General features: G+C 35.9%; 3 protein-coding genes across 3 annotated transcripts; 2 read left to right on the top strand and 1 right to left on the bottom strand.

Moving 5' to 3' along the window:
• Window positions 1-5,354: 5,354 nt before the first annotated feature.
• On the bottom strand, window positions 5,355-9,157 carry LOC113077613 (HORMA domain-containing protein 1). Its single transcript, XM_026249918.1, has 14 exons — window positions 9,085-9,157; window positions 8,735-8,879; window positions 8,581-8,641; window positions 8,379-8,415; window positions 8,240-8,260; window positions 8,034-8,060; window positions 7,806-7,873; window positions 7,485-7,636; window positions 6,797-6,954; window positions 6,597-6,686; window positions 6,440-6,491; window positions 6,264-6,331; window positions 6,080-6,160; window positions 5,355-5,830 (listed from the first exon to the last, which is right to left on the bottom strand). Exons 1-14 carry the CDS (start codon window positions 9,115-9,117, stop codon window positions 5,750-5,752), a joined length of 1,074 nt encoding a protein of 357 aa, XP_026105703.1. The 5' UTR covers window positions 9,118-9,157; the 3' UTR covers window positions 5,355-5,749.
• Window positions 9,158-10,231: 1,074 nt separating this feature from the next.
• On the top strand, window positions 10,232-15,457 carry LOC113077610 (alpha-endosulfine-like). The gene is made up of 3 exons (XM_026249916.1): window positions 10,232-10,408; window positions 14,571-14,693; window positions 14,813-15,457. The coding sequence occupies exons 1-3, from the start codon at window positions 10,352-10,354 to the stop codon at window positions 14,984-14,986; spliced, it is 354 nt and encodes a 117-aa protein (XP_026105701.1). The 5' UTR covers window positions 10,232-10,351; the 3' UTR covers window positions 14,987-15,457.
• A 2,823-nt stretch (window positions 15,458-18,280) lies between these two features.
• On the top strand, window positions 18,281-20,437 carry LOC113077609 (induced myeloid leukemia cell differentiation protein Mcl-1 homolog). The gene is made up of 3 exons (XM_026249915.1): window positions 18,281-18,774; window positions 18,975-19,225; window positions 19,338-20,437. Exons 1-3 carry the CDS (start codon window positions 18,393-18,395, stop codon window positions 19,452-19,454), a joined length of 750 nt encoding a protein of 249 aa, XP_026105700.1. The 5' UTR covers window positions 18,281-18,392; the 3' UTR covers window positions 19,455-20,437.
• Window positions 20,438-20,657: the final 220 nt, after the last annotated feature.

The raw sequence follows: 20,657 nt of genomic DNA, 5'->3' as shown, positions 1-20,657 counted from the left end.
TTGTCAGAACACACATTCTAAGTGAATGAAAGCCTTTGAGCTCTATCTCAGACTGTTCTTATATAACTAGGAATAGACAATATATTGACAACTGGTTAATTTCAGATTTTTTTTATCTGTATTGTTGATACTGGATATTTAATTCTTAATGCTAGTTTCTCCTATTTATTAAGATTACCTTTGCCGTAATAAAACTCACTGAAAATTGAACTTTAAAAGCGATAATAGTTTGATAACATTGTTAAAAGTAATCTTTAGTTAATCTGGAAATGAACATTAATTTTTCATACTGTACATTATAATATTGTGATGCATAAATATAGCAATATATGAATATATAAATATATGTTATAGCACTTATATATCATTGCTCTTTGTTGTTTTTGATTGCTTCCACTGTCTTCATCTGTAAGTCGCTTTGGATAAATGTGTCTGCTAAATAAATAAATGTAAATGTAAATAAATGTAGCATTTAAAGTGATTAATTTTAGTCTTTAGTGTTTTATTTTTCATTTATTTTAACAAAATTAAATAGTGTATAATTTTAATTTTGGCTGTTTATTAGTTACATCAAATTTAATAGATTATCAGAATTGGTCAGAAATAACAATGCATCCCCAAATTTAACCATTTTTAGAGATGTAGATTTCTTCCAAAGCTCCACTGTGCCTCTTAAAAATAAACATTCTTTATTGGCATCAACGGTTCTAAAAAGAACAATGAATATCCATGGAACCTTTCTAAATGCACAATTTATATATATATATATATATATATATATATATATATATATATATATATATATATATATATATATATATATATATATATATATATATATACACACACACTAGAAATCATGTTCTTTAAATTATTAAAACGTTCTTTACACTAAGAAAAAAAAAATGGTTGTTTTAAGTATTGTTCACTGAAATGTTCTTTGGGGAACCCAAAATATTTCTTCTATGGCATTGCTGTGGACCTTTATTTTTAATAAGAGTGTAGGCTGATTATACATCAGCTTTACTGATCATCTTAACTTTATCATACAAATTAACTCATGTTCTATGTAATTACTTTTTCTTGCCATTTGACTCCTTGAAAGCAATCCATATTCGAATAGATTGTGTCTAAAACGATTCCTGTGTTAAGTTGGCTGGCTTCTAGTGTTAAGTTGTCTGCTGATCCGCTCTTTGTTGCAGTGTTTTGCTCACTCATGCACTCATTGAAAAAAGCCTTAGACTGTTCTTCTCCAGCTCTCTTTTATGACCTCATCAAGTCAGCGGCTGCAGCATTGAGCATGTTTACTTGACCTGCAAATTGGGGTCAACATAAAGTAAAGACCTGTACACTTGTGCAAAGAACACAAGCAAATAGTGGCCATTAAGACATTGGATATTGTGTACACCAGCAAAATCTTACACTGTACTCTTTTTGGGGAGAAAAATCCAAATTGCACTGTAAACATTTTTTTTAAATACAACAAAATACATTACAAAATTGTATAACATTTAACCTTTTTGAGTGACACTTAAACCAGCACAAGCTGGCAGGGACTAGCACAAGGTGGCAGGGAGTAGAAGACAGGTGTAAATAAACGCCGGGGGTCTGTCCTTGCTCGCGGAGTTGCCATGGCAACGGCTGATAGAGCATCCTATCGATCGCACTGTCCAGTCTGAATTGTGCAGCCCCTGAACCCACGTTTTTTTTCTCTGTGTGGTGATGGGTGTGGATCAATACCTGATATTGTGTGCCTCTTTTGCCTTGCGTCTCTCATGGCCTCCATAATAGTGGTAATGATAGTGAGAGGGAAGGAAAAAGAAAAGGAAGAAGCCTGAATAAATGGTAAAAAGACAGCTGGATCTATTTCGTCACAAATGCAAAGAAAAAAAAAACCGTCCTTCTTGGACCGAGAGGCACGCTCTTAAAAACAATAGACAGCCATCATGACACTTTGCCTGTATTATTCACAAGTACTGTGCGGCACTCCAGAATTGCTACACACTGTACTGTGACACACACAGAATTCGGTTTCGCCATAATGGAAAATGTCAAATCTGATTTTTCCACACATCTCCCTGTCTGCATATGCGAACAGCCACACAGCATTTACCTAATGTGAGGCCATTTAGTCCAGCCTTTGCTTTGACTGTTATACAAATCAGAATGGCCAGGAAGACCAGGCTGCACCGGTTCAGCAAGAGCTTGTGAAGGAGAGCGAGGCACGGAGAAGGACCTGCGGGAGCTCGTTTAAATCTGGCCTGAGGGATCCCTCCAGCTAGGGGTCATGGTTGGAGTCGCAGCACACTGGATTTAAAGGTGGGGCTCCTTAAGGTGCCTCTGTTGCCCCAAGGCACAGCCATCACAATTCCTGCAGTGCTGGAAATGAAAGCCAGACTAGGACAAAGGCCCTTTCCTTGCTTATGGCCACTGCTCAGAAAAATTACTTAAAGGATTGAGATGTCGGTTACATCTTTCTTTTTGCCTCTGTCCTCCCCAGCAACACCCTAGTGTGAGTTTAAGAAGAATTACTGAATGGTTTAACTTCTTGAGTAAACATATATATATAAAAATTATTGTATTAATTATATATAGACTAAAATAGCATACAAATGCTACCACTAAAAGCTTTAAAATTTGATTTGAAAAATTGCATTACATTGCATTGCATTGCCTACATCGAAGACATTACTCCAGTTCTATTTGTGTTAAAGGAAATATCTAAGAGTATACTGACTCACTCCATATGTTTGCTAGAATGTTGTCCACTGATATAATTTTTTTAACATGCATAAACTTCGGTCATCCCGGGCTGAGGAGTCCTTGATCTCTAGAGACTCGACTGAAGTCGCTCAAGCTGTTTTTGTGTTTCAATCAGTGCTGCATGGATTTGGCTGTTCGCCTGCAGTACTGAGCTCTTTGCAGCGGTACAAATTTAAATCTTTGCTCCGCGGGGATGGAGTGTGAGGGCGAGCGGAGTGGCTGCCCTCGCATCCCTGCGAGATGAAAACCCATCCACTCGGAGAGGCACAGCGGCTACCGGGGCAGAAGTCAGGCGCGGTGGGGCCAGGCATGTGGGAGAGAGAAGTGATGGAGGGAAAGTTTTCTCTGCCTCCAGCACTCTGCATACGTTGTGAGAGTGAGAGCCTGCAGTGAACTTGGCAGCACACTTCAAAACTTTATGGAGCAGACATGCACACTGCATTCTAATACAAACTGTGTCTTGATTCGGAATTCTTGAGATTCGTCAGACGCTATGCCTTTTTTAATTCTTGGCTCGCCGATATAAGATTTTGCTCGCCTACATTTGTTTAAAGAGTGATTTCTCATTGGGTCTGCTTTTCTCTCAAAGCGCTCAGATGTATTGCTGAATTAATCATAGTTGATGTCGATCACATTTGGGTAAACGTTAGGTGCCAACGTTTTACATAACCACTTAGTGGGTTATGTTTAACATTTAAAAGGCATTTCATCCACAAATGAAAATTCTATTATTTACTCATTCTCATGTAGTTCCAAACTTCGATGACTTTTTTCTACTGTGGACAAAAGGATATATATATATATATATATATCTGTCCATACAGTGAAAGTCAGTTGGATCTAATAATGTTTGAAAGTCAACATGAGGTGGAATATATGCCAGAATTTTGTTTTAATAGCCTATATAAATAAATAAATAAATAAATAAATAAATAAATAAATATATATATATATATATATATATATATATATTTGTGTGTGTGTGTGTGTGTTGATCTACTTGAACATCTAGCCTGCAGATAAATCCTGCTGTTTCTAGTCAAATATAAGACAGATAGCACTGGTCATGGATCCATTGGTTGGCAGTTTCAGTATTCAATTCGAGGTCCACGTTAGCGAGCCACTCTGTCCTGTCCAGGAGCTCCATTCACTTCACACTCAATAGTTATTTATCATCCAACATATTAGCCATTGCAGTGTCGATATGAAGTCCAGTGCTGAAATTAGTCAGTGCCAAGTCTGTAACTACAGCCCAAGGTCAGACACACACTCCGCTGACAGGAGTGATGGTCCGCAGCTCACAGGCACATACATCCAGCCCAAGGGCAAGTGTACGGTACTGATATTTCAGAGGGAACACACGTGTAAAACACTCTGTCATGTTGAGGGATGCCAAGTTTTCAGCTTGGTTGTGACGCGTGACACGTTTTATCTCATGGATACCAATCGATAGGGTAAAAGTGGAAAAAAAATCCTATACATTTTTGTTTTTGCTTTGCTAGTTTGGTCATAGATAAAGGTGCAATTTTAGTTCACATTTGATTTCTCTCAGCTTTCACAAAAAGGTACAAGTATGAACACTTTGGTTACTAATATGAACTTTTCATGTACAAATATGTACCATTTTTGGGTAAATAAATAATTAAAGAAAGAATAAATACACTATCAAAACTATCACTATCTGGAAGGTTGTGTGTATTCATTTGAATTTAAAATGAATATTTGATATTCAAACTGAAATTATCCTCTGTGTTTTATTGCATTATGAATGTTTTGTTTTCCTTCTTTAAAAAATTAATTAATTAAATTGCACTAAAAGTTTAGCTAAGCTGCTAAGCTGAATATTTGCTAATCAGCAGCAAAACATTTTCTACCCTTCTGGCAAGGTCAGGGGAACACAGTCCCCTGCTAAATGTCCTAAGTCGCCCTCTCAGAAGTCCTGAGGGGTGATATTAACCCCCCCCACACACACACACACAGACAGATACACAGTCTGACAGCAGCTAACTTGGTTCGATTGCTTAGTCCAAACTCCACTCCACTACCCTCCCCCTGTAGGTCTCATTTTATATTGTACTTTTAGGTCCAAACTGAGATGTCTGCTTCATCCATGCGAGTACAAACATGACTACTAACAGCTGCTGTTTTCCAGGACGCTAAATGGACCAAACTCTGATGTCAAAACAAAAGCTCTTGTGTGAATGGGCAAAGAGGAATCTGTGGTTTCTGATCAGTGACAACTCTAGTCCCAAAGACAGCCAAGTATGAAAGCCTGATATTTGGAATATGCAATTAACAAAATAACATTAAAAATTGTGTTTCAAAAAGCTGATTTATCTTCAAGAAGCTTGTTGCAGGTGCAAAATACAGGAAGATTCAGGCCACTATTCACAACTTTACATCAGACAAATATTACTAATACTTTAATAGATTAATTTTTCATATATTTAGACAATTCAACAAATTCTCCGTTTCACTGGGAAGATGTTATGTTGCTTAACTGTAAAGAACAGCATCAGGAAACAAAGCCAAATCTAGTTTTCTGTTCAAATGAGTCTAATATCTGTACTTTTCTAGACATACATTCTAAAATTAATTATTTATTATATCACTCAGGTTCAAGTACATACATATAACTGTCTGCTTTACTAAATCAGGGCTGCATGTTATTTTATTGGAATCAGTGTTTTAATATACTCTGGCACAGTACATGCTGCCATCTAGTGGACTGGTTACATTTGTACATGGTACTGCAGCTGCAGTGACTACGATTTTGTCATGCTACTTAACATTTCTAGGCATAAATTGATCTAATAGAAAACTAACATAAATAACAAAATACAAAATTAATTTGTGCACTCCTCAAGTTATCACACGCCAATGAACCATAAAACTTGTTAACAATGCATTTCTTCAACTGAATGAATCAAAAAAATAAATAAACAGCACGCGTTAGTATGTTGCTGTGTGACTGTACAAGTCAATGTTATTTAGGTACACTGACTTTGCGTTTCTTCGGGGCAGATGGCTGGGGATCTTGGCTCAGAGGGAACTCTAACTGAGAGATCTGCAGACAGAGGAAGTGTATTTAAGTAAATTAGTTATTCAGAACAAAAAAACTGTTTTTATTTGTTAACTTCACATTTTTTCCTGGCTCTAATTGCATGATAGAGTCATCAGAATGTTACATGTAACTAACCATTTTTGTTTTTTGTTTTTTTTTACTGTTCACAAAATTCCAGTGATCAGACTGGTAAAATATGTGATAAAAGTCCAGCCAGATACAGATATGGGCCATGGGCTGTGTATTTCCCACCTGAGGTTCAAAGATGCGTCCGCTCCTGGTCTTCCTTGCGTTCACCTTAAGATCAGCAGTTTTCTTTACCAGACTGTCCATCTAAAATACACATAACATAACTAAATACAACTTTATCTCATACACAGACCACTAGAGCAGACTGATAACTTACCTGTGTGTGTGGTAAATTGTATAATGCTACCTTTGCATTTGTTATGTCAAGATCCTCCTTGCTGCTTCTGTGAGCCCGTTGGGAATGTTCCTGAGTTTCTGTAAATGTGGCAGACAATGAGCAAAAGTTGCTGGGAGTTGGTTGCATTTTTCTTGATTGATTCATGCTGATCTCATTAAACTGGCAAAGCAGAGTCTAATATTCACCTGAGTATTCAATGCCAGCATCAGTGATGACTTTCTCCTTTGTCATACACTCCTGCGAACAAAAAAGTCCATAATTTGAGATGAATTCTCACATTTTGTAATGGTAAGGTAGAAAAGGAAATGAGGACATATCAGCTAATTATTAAGAAGACCCCACCTGCTGAACAGAGGTCTCAGACATCATTCCATCTTCAAACATTTTCAAAGACCATTTTGTACTCACACATACTTCCTCCTCCTCATCAAACTTTTCATGCACATAAAAAAAAGCATTTGATCACTGCTTAACATCATTGATTTTATTTTTATTTTTTTTCTACCAGACGGATCACTAGACGTCTAGCTTCTTTATCTCACCGGCTCAAGTCTCTTGCGCTCAGTGGTGACGTTCATTCGGAGACTATGAAAAGGTGTGACCACCTCTCCCATGGTCAGATTTACTGGTTCCCTCTCAAATATCAAAGTCTCATTGTCATCGTCCTTGAAGCCAGGTGGCTGATACTCCTGAGGGGTCACTGAAACACAAAAACACAGTGACACTGAATAACACAATATTGATACCAGAGGTGACCAAACGATTTATGCTAAAACACAGAAACCAAACTAGATTAAGAGATGTTGGCCAAAGGTAAATGTTGCATTATATTCAACTATATTATATAGAATTTCAATTTTCAATCAAATTAACTTATATTCTCTACGTCGCAATCTAAAAATGAAACAAAAATGTTATAAAGATAAATTAGAAGTGAAGATATGTGTCAAGGGCATTTTCTCCCATTTTTCCTTCCTCTTGTGATATGATATGCCAGGCCAAATTGAAGGTCATCACTGGCCAAATTTGGGCCAAAGGCTCTAGTTTGTGCATCTCTCAAATTTATGTTGTTTGAAGATCAGCACAGTATCCAGTGCTTTTAATAATCCAAAAAAATATTCAGTTCCACAATTACTTATCACATACTAAAAATAAATAAATGACAAACAATGTACATGGACAACTTCGTGTACATGGTAGTGTCTGTAGCAGATAGCAAGGTAGATTTACCTTCATCATAGTAGAAGAGTTTCATGTTGAGGCAGACGTTGTCAGGCAGCGGGCCGAGATTTTGCATCAGCATGTAAAGCTTGCGCACTAGCAGCATACTGGATTTCTGGGTGTTGTCACAGGCCATTTTAGTCAGACTCTGTCCATTTTTGCTAGAAACACAGGCAATTATTTTCAAAAGCACAACATTAATATAGTCAGTATGCAGTCACGTGGTAGCATATAATTTTATGGAAGCTATATATGTTGGGGTAAATACAGTAAGTTAGTGTTTTGTAAACCATCAACTTGTTTTGATAACAACTCAGACAAAAATGTCACCTCTCAAAGTCCATCTGAGGTCCATTCTCTGTGTAATTGATTTTAAACTGGTAGCATTCAGTCACTTTCTGCAGCACAAGAGAAGATAGAAAGGTGAAAATGGAAATTCAAGTCTTACATAAACAAGGTTGTCATGCACTGATTTAATTTGTAATGTATTATATTAAAAGAGAAATTAAGTAACATTAAAGGATGACATTCAGCCAAACAGAGACAACATTTGATCACCTGTGGATTGTCTGGATCACAGTAAACCTACAAGTAAAACAGTAACGTTTACACACACACACACACACACACACACACACACACATATATATATATATATAAAAGACATATATAATATATAGCATATAAACTGTCATACTACATCATACAGTGTACAGTTTTAAACTGATTACTGTTTGTTATCAAATCTATTAGTTAATACTCACTGATAGAAGAACCATTCGTAGCTGATAAAGCAAAGCAGATGCATTAAGGACAAAAGGTTACTGTAAGTGATGATCAGTATGTCTTGTTACTAAACATAAAACTACAAAAATACAGAAGAGTACAAAATCACAAACTTACGTATCTTCTTTGAAGTGCATCAAAACAGCCCTGCAACCTGAAACAGTGGAGGTGAGATACTCTCCATGCAGCTCAAACCAGATGTTCTCCAAACAGATTATACTCCCAAATGATGTATTAATATGTAGCTACTTTAAATTTTTATATACATTTGTCATGGAGGGAATGTGAAAACATGACTGTGTGTCAACTGTCCTCTTACCACTGCACAATCTGCTGAGCACCAGGGCAGCTATGCTCTCGCAGTATAAGGACTTTCAGCTCTTAGAAAATAAAAAAAATAAAAAATAAAATACACAAATAATAAAGATAGTAAAGATTTATGTAACCTGTTTCACTTAATGTATCATTTTTACCTCCAACATATTTGCGACCATAGGCCTTTTCTGGGAAAAGACCCCTGAGGTAAGTGATGCTTGAGACAGCAATGGCTAAAAGTTTCTTCACAAGCACCAGTGACTGCTGTTCGGTGGACACTACATCAGGCAGCATCTGACAGCTCTACACACACACACACACACACACACACACACACACACACACAATTGGTAAACATGATATTATTAGGTTAACAACGAATTAAAAGACTAGCAAAAGCCTAACGTTAGACAAGCCCAAGTTAATTAAGCGTCACACAGTAATGTTAGTATTTGCGCTAACGTTACATGTGAGAAAACAAACGTTTATCTTTAACTGTTGAGGTTACCTGAAAAGGGCGAAGTTTCTGTTCACATGCCATGATGATTGTAACAGATCACCAGTAAAAAGCCCAAAAAATAGCATCTAAAAAGATAATGTGCAATTGTCAATTTTTGCATTTTCAATTGTCAAAAGTTCTGTTGCTCAACAGCACATAACAGTGTAAAAAAAAACGTCTTACCAGATAAAGTTGACAATAAAGAACTTAAATATGTGTAAAAGAACAACAAATATCTACTAGTATTTAATGATATAAAACTGATGATAACAAGTAACGTTATACTGGCCTATTTTATCACAACCGACTTTTTTAAACTGTAATTCCACCGACCGTGCGCGAGACTCCCGCCATAAACTCCCCAGTCCGTGACGTCATGCCAAAAAGAAAAGCCGCAGAAACAAAATGCGACTTCTATTATTATTTTTTGACTAATTACGTGTAAGTACTACATAAAGCAAGCATAGGCCATTGCAAAGATAAAAACTATATATATGCTATTTTTTAGAAAAAGCGCTTACTACGTTTTTTAGCGTTTTTAGTGATCAATTCGTTTTACATATACCGTTTATTTGTTTATTTTTTCCTTCTACATTTTGTAAATTGTTAATGATTGTCAATTGATAATTGTTAAATTGTAATTAATTAAAAACCGTAAAACAAAATGGAGTCCGACACTTGTCATCAACGCACTGGTAAAAGTATTAAATGTCATTCTTTCCTGAAGCATGAGAAACCTGAAAAATATAATACATTTGGGGTAGGAGATTACAGATTAAACGCCAGTGCACGACTGATGCATTTTAAATTAAGTCTACTAAGACCCAGGCCTTATAATTACTATTTTAGTTAACAGCAATTACAAGGTCTTTCCTTGTATGATACATATTAAAAACCTTTCATTTATTGAGAACTTTTATACATTTTATTATCTTTTATTATCTACTGTAGATTTTAATATTATATAAAAGTTTAAATTGTCCCATATCATGTGTGTTTATTGTTGTGTGAGCTCGCAAAATCATTGTAGCATAACATTGGATACTTGTTTATTTATACGACTATTTGAAATCTACTGGCTGATCCTCCTGTCTCTCAAACATCAAACCAGATTCCTATTGGCTCTTCCGCTGCGTGACCGTCCTCCAAAATGACGTCACTGCAGCGAACGCCATTTTGATACTGAACACAGTGGGTGGAACAGTTCGGACACGAATAGACGGCAAAATTTACACTTAAACACGCTGATTACTTGGTCAGCAAACGCCGAACAGCCATGTCATCGGATAACCAGGACACGGAGACGCAGTCGGAGCAGATGGACGAGACTCAGGTGGGCATTAGAATAGGGCTGCGCCTCGTTCGTTTCAGTCTCTAGTGGTGTCTGTCAGTTTCGTCCACTATCATGTCATTACAAATAAATGCCGTAATATTAAAATTACTGATTGCTTATTGCTCATCGACAGCTTTAACACAGCAATCTTTCTGAATTTTGCAATTTTGATTTCTGAGCTGTCACCTGCATGAGTTGAACGAGGTGATAGACATGCATTTCACAAGCACGAGCCTCCTTTTGATTGGTTAGTAAGCTCAGACGTCATGAAATAACAGTGTTTGATTGGTTTATTCTGTTACTCGTTTTGTAACACTTACTTAAACCTGATGTTCATGTTTACATCATGTTTCCACATAATGTAGTCAAGTGGCCTTTTATTGTGGCCACCCTAAGGCACACCTGTGCAATAATCTTGCTGTCTAATCAGCATCTTGATATGCCACACCTGTGAGGTGGACGGATTATCTCAGCAAAGAAGTGCTAACTAACACAGATTTAGACAGATTTGTTAACAATATTTGAGAGAAATAGGCCTTTTGTGTACATAGAAAAAGTCTTAGATCTTTGAGTTCAGCTCATGAAAAATGGTGGCAAAAACAAGTGTTGTTTATAATTTTGTTCAGTGTAAATATAATTGGCAATGTATTGCGTCCCCAAAAATTATCGAGGTCACATACTTATATTGTGTAATAAGTCGATATATATTGATTATTGCCACAGGCCTATTGATTAGTTCATCTCCCGAGTCTTTGGGTCCGAGTCGTTTGTTGTTTTCTCACCTCACCAATCAGATCAATATCTTGTAATGTTATACTTAGGAATTATTAAAGTGATTTTTCCCATCATACGGATAAAGCTTAAAGTAGTGCTGCACGATAATGATTTTTATGACTAAAATCATGTCAATTATTCCTTTGAAATTGTGATTTTTAATAACTATTAAATTCATTATGTTTACACCTTTGTTTGAAGCAACTACATGCCATATTTTTATATGAAAATGAACAAGATGAAAAGACTAACTGAATATATTTTTATTGCTATAGCTTCAAATGTCAAGTATACATTGGATTAGTTTCTTCTTTAAATAAAAAGGTAAAAATATGCATGGTATTATAATGTTATACTAAAACTAAAATTAAGACAATGGAAAAGCCCTTAAGATAATATGTAGAAAGAAAAAAAGGATCTTGAACATGCAAAATAACATAAGTGGACTTTGAACGAATAATTGCTTCTTTGAACGATTATGTAATTGTGGCATCCATAATTGTAATCGCAATTAGAAATTCGAATAATTGTGCAGCCCTAGTTTAAAGCAATAACCAAATCTTTATGACCACAAAAGTTGTAAGAATTTTTTTTTAAAAAAGCTCAAATAAAATTTAAAGTAAAAATCAAAGACCAAAAAAATATGTTACTGTAAAAGTAAAGAAACAAACTAAATGGTTGTTTGTAAGGAAGGTTGGTAATTATTAACTAATTTCTGTAATTTCCATTGCTTCTCTCACATCACAAAAGAACGAACAACAGAGACCTGAAGACTCGGGAAATTAACTAATAATTTCTCTTTCCAGTACAGACTGCATAGCCTGTAGTATATGGGGCTGGCACATTATAAACAAACGACTCGAGGGATGAACTAATCATTTCTGTTTCCTTTAAAGAACCTACTAGATGTTGTGCGTGTGCAGGCAACCCAAAAGAATGAATCCCTTGCTGAGACAACTCGCCTTTCCAGAGTAGGGCTAGGGTTAGGCTTAGAGTAGGGTTAGAGTTAGGGTAATCGAATGCGATTTTCATGCGCATCTTGTCAGTAAAGGCACTCCTGTGCTAAGAAGTATATTTCCAGCACGTGCGTTCAGATCAGGGTTGCCAGGTTTTCAAAACAAATCCTGCCCAGTTGCTTCTCAAAACTAGTCTAAACTGTATTGGGTATTGGGGTCGCTTCAACCAGTGGACATGAAAAACAACCGCAGACTTGGCAATTTATATTGTTATATGTAAAAGAATATTGTTTATATGTAGATCATCATTTCTCAATTCCAAAAAGAAAGCGACGGCGAGTCGTGCGCATTCACACTAGAGTTTATGGTACGTCAAATACAGGTGCGTTGCACATCCATTGAGATGAACTGAAAAACAGCACAGATCGCTTGATGGAGAGTGAAACTCTGAAGCGCACAGTCAGAGAGTGCTTGGCGATTCAAAATATATCTAACTAAACTTATACTTAGCCTCCAACTTACACACTGACAAGTAAAATCTGAGTAAAATCTTATTAGCCATTGGTTAATATTAGACATAATTTAGTCACCCAGAGTGAAGATTTAGTCACATATGCGATTGATTTACTCGCAATGTAGAGGGTTCATAAAAAGAGCGCTGCACGTTTCAAAGTCAAAACGTGGCATGGGTGTTTTATATGAGTGGATCTCTGAAAGGAATAAGAAAAGTTTTTTTCTATGCCTGATAATGTAGCATTTATGAGTGCAGCACTGCTTCGTTTACCTATTCAAGAAGCCCATCTGCTGTTTTTGTTCAGACCAATGCGAAAATCTACACATTGTTGTAATGTAGCACTCATGTATAGTTGTAAATGTGAACAAGTGGTTCGATAAGAAGCTAATGTGCCTTCTAAAAATCTAAACAATTAAGACGGTAAGATATTTATATTTACATTTGTCTTTTCCTAAAATTGGAATAAAGAATTAAATGTGATGTGTATATAATTTTTGTTTTGTGTAAACCTGTATCTGAACTGCAAATCTTTACAGTTTAATATGTTACCAAACAGTACTCTACCCCACTTTTACGGCATTCATTTTATTTGTGCATTTCTTAAAAAGAGTTTAAAAATCCTGCAGATATCGTTTAAATTGTGAAATAAAATTCCACCCTTGATATTTGTATTTTGAAAATGTTTTGTTTTAGGTTTTGTATCCTATCCAATGCTCTCCATTAAAAATTTATTTATTTATTTTATTTGGGTTAGATAAATTCATTTCAGGCTACCAAAACCTGAAGAGTGCCTGCTCGAAGGGCTACCAGAGATTCTGAAATTTTGAAAGCCCCGATTTGTCTTTCTGTAACCTTCTGTAATTTTATGTTTTGCTGTCCTATGTTATAGCTAGACCTGAAGACCAGTTTGGCTGTTTTACTGTTCAAAACAACCATCTAATTTTTCACCACAACAAAACAGAAATCTGAAGATGTTTACAAATTGTCTAAACTTGAATGTTGAATAATTTCAGTTGTGACAGGATTTCCAGACATGCTGTTTGTTTATTTTAGATTGCATTCAGATTGATACACATTAGTTTCAATATTTGGTTTCAATATGAAGTCAGAGACAATGGTGAAGTCAGAAAAAAACACCTGGGAATTTAATCCCAAGTTAAACTGGCTGTACCTTGCACAGAAATGTACCACACATTTTCTGGTAATTGCAGGAAGAACAATCACACGATGAAAGGGGTTTTGTTTTATTGTTGTCTTATTACATTTTGGGAGATTTATCATTCCGAGTTTTGAGTGTTGATTTTTAGTTTGTTCCTTTTTCCTCTTTATAGTCTTAGTAGTAAGACTAAATGAAAGCAGACCACTTTTCAATAACAAAAACGAATACAAAAATGTCTCTCATACCCCTTTTAAAAAATACTTTTAATCTGCATGGATGTAGTAATTGATATGAACACGTGACCGTAAACACTTTTATATTGTTACAAAAAATCTGTTTCAAATAAATGCTGTTCTTTTGAACTTTCTATTAATCAAAAAATCCTGAAATGCATCATGGTTTATAAGTATCATAGCTGTTTCGAACATTGATAATGAATGCTTCTTGAGCACAAAATCAACATGTCGTCCATGGAAGACTGGAGTAATTGGCTGCTGAAAATTCAGCTTTAACATCACAAGTATAGATTACATTTTAAAATATATTTCTATAGAAAACAATTATTTACATTGTAATATTTCAGAATAATAATGTTAACTGTATTTTTTACCAATTTTTTTTACCTTGATAAGCATAAGAGACTTATTTCTAAATCATATATAAAAAAAACTTAATAACCCCAACCTTTTGTATGTCAATGTACATATAAGAATTAATATCTAACTAATATATAATAACATCGCAATAAATGTTTTTCAGGAATCCCAGGACACAAACTCAAACCCAGTGCGGACAGAGGAGGCCAAATTGAAAGCGAAGTATCCCAGCTTGGGCCAAAAGCCAGGTGGCTCCGACTTCCTGATGAAGAGACTGCAGAAAGGGGTAAGTTAAAAAAAAATTAACAACTGAAGAAAAGCATGTTTTAAAGGCATTCATTCATATAGATTTTTAAAGTTCCAGGTGCTTACACAATTTTTTATTTATTTATTTTTTGTCTCCAGCAAAAGTATTTTGACTCAGGAGATTACAACATGGCCAAGGCAAAGATAAAGAACAAACAGTTGCCTGCCGCAGCTGGTCCAGACAAGAACATCGTCACCGGGGATCACATTCCAACCCCACAAGACCTTCCGCAGAGAAAGTCCTCATTGGTTACAAGTAAACTGGCTGGCTAACGTCAGCCATAGGTTTTGAATAAACCCTCTTACCAAACTTCCAAAACCTCCCCAGCCCCACCAGACCAGCTTCATCAGGACTGGTTATCAATTTATTTTGTTTTGTTTCTTTTAATTTGGGTGTAGAGTCTTGCTGTCATTTTCATTTCACTTCAGTAGGTCTAAGCATCCCAGCTCTGTTAACCTCTTCAGAGTAGGGATAAACTAAACCCTTGCTACTCCAGGCCCTGGTGGAGCATGATGCACTTTACTCCGTGTACCCCATATATTAGTGATATTATGAACAAACCCCTGAAGACTTCATAAAATGCTTTTCAAAAGATGCTTTTAAAATGTGAACAATTATTTAAGATTGTTTTAAAAGGCATTGTTTTCTATATAGACAATACTTGACAAGCCATTGGACCCAGATTACATTGGCAGCCCTCTTTTCCTTCATAATGACAAATTAATGAATGTTTTATATATATATATATATATAAAAAAATTATAATCAGTGAACAGAATAGTCAGATCAATTTTGGTAAAGAGTGGCTGGTAGCTGTGTAGCCTTCATTCACACTTCTACCTCTCGCTCTCTAAATATGGCTCAGTTGAACCAGCGGCTGCTTACGACTGGATTGCTTTACTATTCTCAGCCTTCACCTTCCGTGGTAGGCTCTGAACAAGCGGTTCCAATCTTTCTGATTAGATTATTGTAATCGCAGCTTTTGGGTGTAAACAGACAATGTTGTAATTCACTGATAACAGCCAAGAGCAGAAATGGTCTTTGAATGTGAAATGAGAATGAAAGGGGCTTTAGAAAATGAAATTTTCATTGCACAAAGAATACTTCAAAAGATAAAGTATGTTCATAGAAAGTGGCGGCTATGTGTGTTATATCTTAAGGGCATCTGGATATATTCAGCTTGTGATTACACTAACAGCAGTGTATGCATTAATGGCATTAATGTGCAATTTATTTTGTGATATACAACACATATGTAATGTGATGCACATGATCCCTTTGACCTTCTGAGATAATGATGACATAATCACCTTGTCTTGTCTTATGAGGTGCGTAAGGAAATTTGCAGAATTAAGCAGCACCTTTGGTTCTATATTTGTAAAATATTTTAGACCTAAATAGTAAAATTCTCTACTTAAACTTGGACAAAGTTAAATGTTTAAATGTATAAAAAGTATTTGAAAATATTACCCATAGATTGCTTTGACATGCAGCTTATTTTTCGGGTGTTTTATAACAATATCAGGGGGGGAATATTATATCCTTTGACCCATTTATCCTCTGTGGTCTTCAAAAAGATACTCTTTTCTCATCATTTAGAAAAGTATCCTTCAGAGGTCATGCATCTAGCTGCAGCATCTTTGTACACTCCTTACAAAGTCCAAGTATGAGGGTAGATACCTTTACAGAGCAAATGTAGACTGAACCTAGGCAGTCAATCCAAGTGTCTAAATCAGGATGTGCATAGTCTAATCAAGTTGTCTTGATTTCTAAACACATAGACTCACTAACATGTGGCCTGAAGTTTTAAAAGAAACTGTTTAGCCATGTGAAGTTAACAAAACATGTATATTAATGCATGTTATTCTTGGTAACAAAAACAAAATTATTGTACTGTCACTCTGTAAGTCTCACTAAAAGGTGAATTACATCAAAGGGATTGAATGTGTTTTTTCACGTATGGTTGAGGTGCTGTTGGCAGTTGGCAATACATCAGGGAAAAATGATGGTCTTGCACTTCGTATTTGTCACTTGATGGTATGTGTGGATGTACAATGTTTCCTTTGAGGAATGCGTTATTGCACAATGCTAGAAGATAATCTTATTTTGTGCTGCAGCCAAATTGTAAATAGTCAAATTGTTCATCTGGTGTCATATTTGTGAATTTCGTCTTGCATTATCGGTCTCAGTTGTCTTTCCAATATTTACTAAGTTTGTGGTTTACCTTTTATTTGCTAATTTTGTCTGTCTGAATCTCTCTCTGCTTTTTGATGCAACATATTGACAAGAATATCATCAGTTCTATTGTGAGAAATGTAAATATGGAGGTTAAGGATGCTTGTATCGTAAGTAAAAAAAGATTTTTAATCGATTGGATTAAATTCAGACAGTACTGGGCTAAAATCCTTCCACTACTGACTTTGTGATATTCAACTACATATTAACTCTAAATCTACAACTTAAGGCGCTCTCTGTTAGACACACAAAGATGTATTATTTGCTTGCTTCATGAAGCTTTTATTGTTTAATTATCTTATATTTTTTGCCCCATTTAAATATTCTTTGTTTCAGATGTTCCGCTTGAATTAATTTGTGTTTGTGTTTGTGAAAGTGGATTTCCAGAAGTTTCCAGAATCCTCTAGTCTCTAACAGTTATATTTAGGGAAGGATGTCGAATCGAGAAGTAAAGACAGATGTTTAAAATAAATACTGAATCTATGTCTGAAATTCAAATAAAGTTTTACATTAATAGCAAAAACTCTTGAGTGGTACTTTTTTTCTAACTAACGTCCATGTGTTTTCTTTTGTGGTATTAAAACATTTATATTATAATGTGAGTAAATCGATTGAACAGTCGCATACAAATATATTTGTGTGGCATATTTATGGCATAATGGCATCATAAAAAAAGTAAATATTAAAAAAAAGTAATGCATTGACGTTCATTATATCACTCATAATAAACAGTATATTTCTTTTAAGCTAGTATTGTCTGAATATAGCCTATTTCTTGTCAAATATCTAACGTGCCGTGGAACCGGTGTTTACTAGTTTCCAAAGTGCCAATTAATCTTGTTTGCTAAATTAAATGGGTCTCTTTGAAAAATAAAAACTGAATCGTAATAGATCTGAAGCTGTGGCTGCTCGTGATTAAATTCTGTTCTTCGAGTTCTCACTAGGGGGAGCGCCACTCTTTGGAAAAAAGGCGGACCAACCAAGGAAAGAAAGCATAAACACAAGAATAGGCCATTGATCTCTGGTCGCTTTAAACGGAATTGGAGGTTAATGCTTTGAAACATTTTGACATTGCTTCTGCTGATGCACCCAGTTTCGTTTTACGAAGAGAATGTAAATATTCGCATTGTCACAGATTTAGGCTTTACACGAATGTGAGCGCACTTTACGTGCGGAAACCGATGTACCTAACATTTCGAAAGCGAAGTACATGTTTTCGTAAATGATTGGTCAACAGACGGAAAACACGCCCCCCCCACCCCCCCCTTGCGACTGTGTGTATATATATATATGACATCGAAACTTCCCACCAAGGAGCTTCGCCTTGTTAAAGTTAAACGTGGTTAATTTGCCTTAAGTTTCAATTTTAACTTTGAAGGACGTCGTTGCCTACCATACATATTTGATCAATTGGATTAAAGGCATCAATGTGAATTAGCAACAATGTTTCCTGGGAGTAAAGTTTCACACGACAGCGGTTTGTGGCCATGCATCGGAATAAGAGCTCTTAACGGCGACAGCAGATCGGGCGGATTGCTTCACAAGACACTGGTATTGCAAGAACTGAAGCACCAGAACCGGTTCACAGGGAACACACTCCAGGGCTCGGTACCATCCTCGCCTGAGCCGGATTGCGAGAAAATACCACATGATTACAGCACGTCTACCTACGACGCCCTGGAAATGGACACACGAGAGATTATTGACATTTTCTTAAAAAACTTTACTGGATTCCCTCATTCTAAAAGTGGGAATAAACAGGTTCTGGCAACAATGAATCGGGTTGTGGAAAGTCTTGCAGTGAAGCACGAACTGGCTTACAAAGGTAATTTCACAAGTTCTTGCTGGATCTACGGCTTCCATTTCGCTTTGTTTCATAATGTTTATGGGTTGATAAGTGCAGGGTAACGTTGTTTAAGAGTCTAATGGCAGCCTCGCCCACAGCACGCACCTGGCCTGGTAGCTCGCGCCACGTACTGCTGCCTTTATGATTCAGCAGTGACCTTTAACATCTCACTCTTTCAGGTATGATTGCACGTCTGAATCTGGAGCAGAGAGGAGAAGATGTGAGTTTCGTCAAGACTGTGGCAACAGAACTCTTCAGCGATGGCGTCACAAACTGGGGTCGCATTGCCAGCCTGCTCACTTTTGGGGCAATCGTATGCAAGCATCAGAGTGATAAAGGACATAGCAAGTGTGTGAGTCTGGTGGGGGAAGAGATATCTTCATATCTTCTCACAGCCCAGCGGGACTGGCTGCATAAAAACAAAGCATGGGTGAGGATTTTTTTCAATCACAAAACTGCATATGCATTTATTTATTTATTTTTAAGTTTTGCTTTGTTTGTCACCTGTTCTCACCTAGTGTATGTATATTTTTCTCCTTTAGGATGGCTTTGTGGAATTTTTTCATGTCCCAGATACAGAAGCGGCTGTGAGAAACGCATTGATGGCCATTGGTAGTGTGGCTACATTCGGAGCTGCACTTGCTTATTTGATACGGTGAATCCAAATGGACTTTGTGACAGATATTGGAAGACAAAAAGGAATCTATGTGAACAATTTGTATAAGAGAACTCCGTTTTCCTTTTTCTTCAATATTTTCCTTTTTTGGATGCCAAGTGTGTTTAAAAACTGGTTCAAAGTGATCTTTTGAGAAATTGAAAACTTTTTTTTAAAATTTTTTTATTAAAAGGTGAAATCGAAAAATTGCAGATGTTTAGATCTGAATTGTTGATATGCATGTGCAATTAACAATTTCAGTGTCAGTTTTTGTGTGCAGTTTACACAAGCATCCTGTTATATTGTCAGTACACTTCCAGCAGTGTTCTGTATGCTATATATATATACAAATTGGGAATTTTGAAAAAGATGGCATACATTTAAAATTCACATACTTGTTGGATCAGCTATAAAAAGATGTGTAATTACCCATTTTAGTACAACACCTTCACATTGTCATAATGTCACTTTTTATTTCAGAAATATAGTGCATATATGTCCCACACATGACTTCATGTGCTGATAAGTAAGCTTTAAAGCTTTTATCTAAAAGCTTATGGTGGTTTTGTTTTGAGTCCTTGCTTAGGACAATGATAGCTTACCACAAGGCTGCTAAATGTTTTCATTACCTGCAAATAGAACCTTTGTATACACTGAGAAGTTTAAGTACTTATGGTCTTTGACCTTTTTCTGTGAATATACTGTTTTCTAGACTTCCAATTAAACTATTTTTTTGTAATATATTGTTCATTGATTAATCCCTCACCACAGTTAACCATGGGGCTAGGTAATAAGTCCAAGGTTCATGTGTTTTATTTAGTCAATTTGTAGCTTCAAATGTTTTCTAGATTTTCATCTGTATGTTGTAGCAGACTTATGTATAAAATTGTCATTGCAGCCTTTGGAAAAAGTTGCATTGTGCTGTGGAAATGTTTTAGTAAGTTTTACAGTATATAAACACTTTTATTTTTATTTTGTCACCCATAATCTGTCTAAAATTATTTTATTCTGTGAAACAAATATTACACAAAATATGAATTTCCGTTTTCTTTCAAGCTGCACAATGTCTAGCAGGAAGTATGACGTAGTAAAAATATCGTGTTCTGATCTTCATACAGAGGAAGTTTCTCCGTTGATTTCTTTCTGTTTGCTGTACTTTTTGGCTTAAGGTGCTGGATATAGCCAGTTTGGCTTGATTTCTTATGTG

Source organism: Carassius auratus, unplaced genomic scaffold (assembly GCF_003368295.1).
Source record: "Carassius auratus strain Wakin unplaced genomic scaffold, ASM336829v1 scaf_tig00022903, whole genome shotgun sequence".
In the NCBI taxonomy this organism is placed as follows: Eukaryota; Metazoa; Chordata; class Actinopteri; order Cypriniformes; family Cyprinidae; genus Carassius; species Carassius auratus.
This window is presented reverse-complemented; position numbering and strand designations above follow the sequence as displayed.

Bases quoted from the DNA above. Each gene is read 5' to 3' on its own strand.
- LOC113077613 (XM_026249918.1), bottom strand. From the start codon at position 9,117: ATGGCATGTGAACAGAAACTTCGCCCTTTTCAG. The intron at 8,061-8,239 runs GTGAGTATTAAC...TTTTACTTGTAG, and splicing joins TACGAATGGTTCTTCTATCA to GTTTACTGTGATCCAGACAA. The intron at 5,831-6,079 runs GTGGGAAATACA...CTCTGTCTGCAG, and splicing joins GACGCATCTTTGAACCTCAG to ATCTCTCAGTTAGAGTTCCC.
- LOC113077610 (XM_026249916.1), top strand. From the start codon at position 10,352: ATGTCATCGGATAACCAGGACACGGAGACGCAGTCGGAGCAGATGGAC. The intron at 10,409-14,570 runs GTGGGCATTAGA...AATGTTTTTCAG, and splicing joins AGCAGATGGACGAGACTCAG to GAATCCCAGGACACAAACTC. The intron at 14,694-14,812 runs GTAAGTTAAAAA...TTTTGTCTCCAG, and splicing joins TGAAGAGACTGCAGAAAGGG to CAAAAGTATTTTGACTCAGG.
- LOC113077609 (XM_026249915.1), top strand. From the start codon at position 18,393: ATGTTTCCTGGGAGTAAAGTTTCACACGACAGCGGTTTGTGGCCATGC. The intron at 18,775-18,974 runs GTAATTTCACAA...TCACTCTTTCAG, and splicing joins GCACGAACTGGCTTACAAAG to GTATGATTGCACGTCTGAAT. The intron at 19,226-19,337 runs GTGAGGATTTTT...TTTCTCCTTTAG, and splicing joins TGCATAAAAACAAAGCATGG to GATGGCTTTGTGGAATTTTT.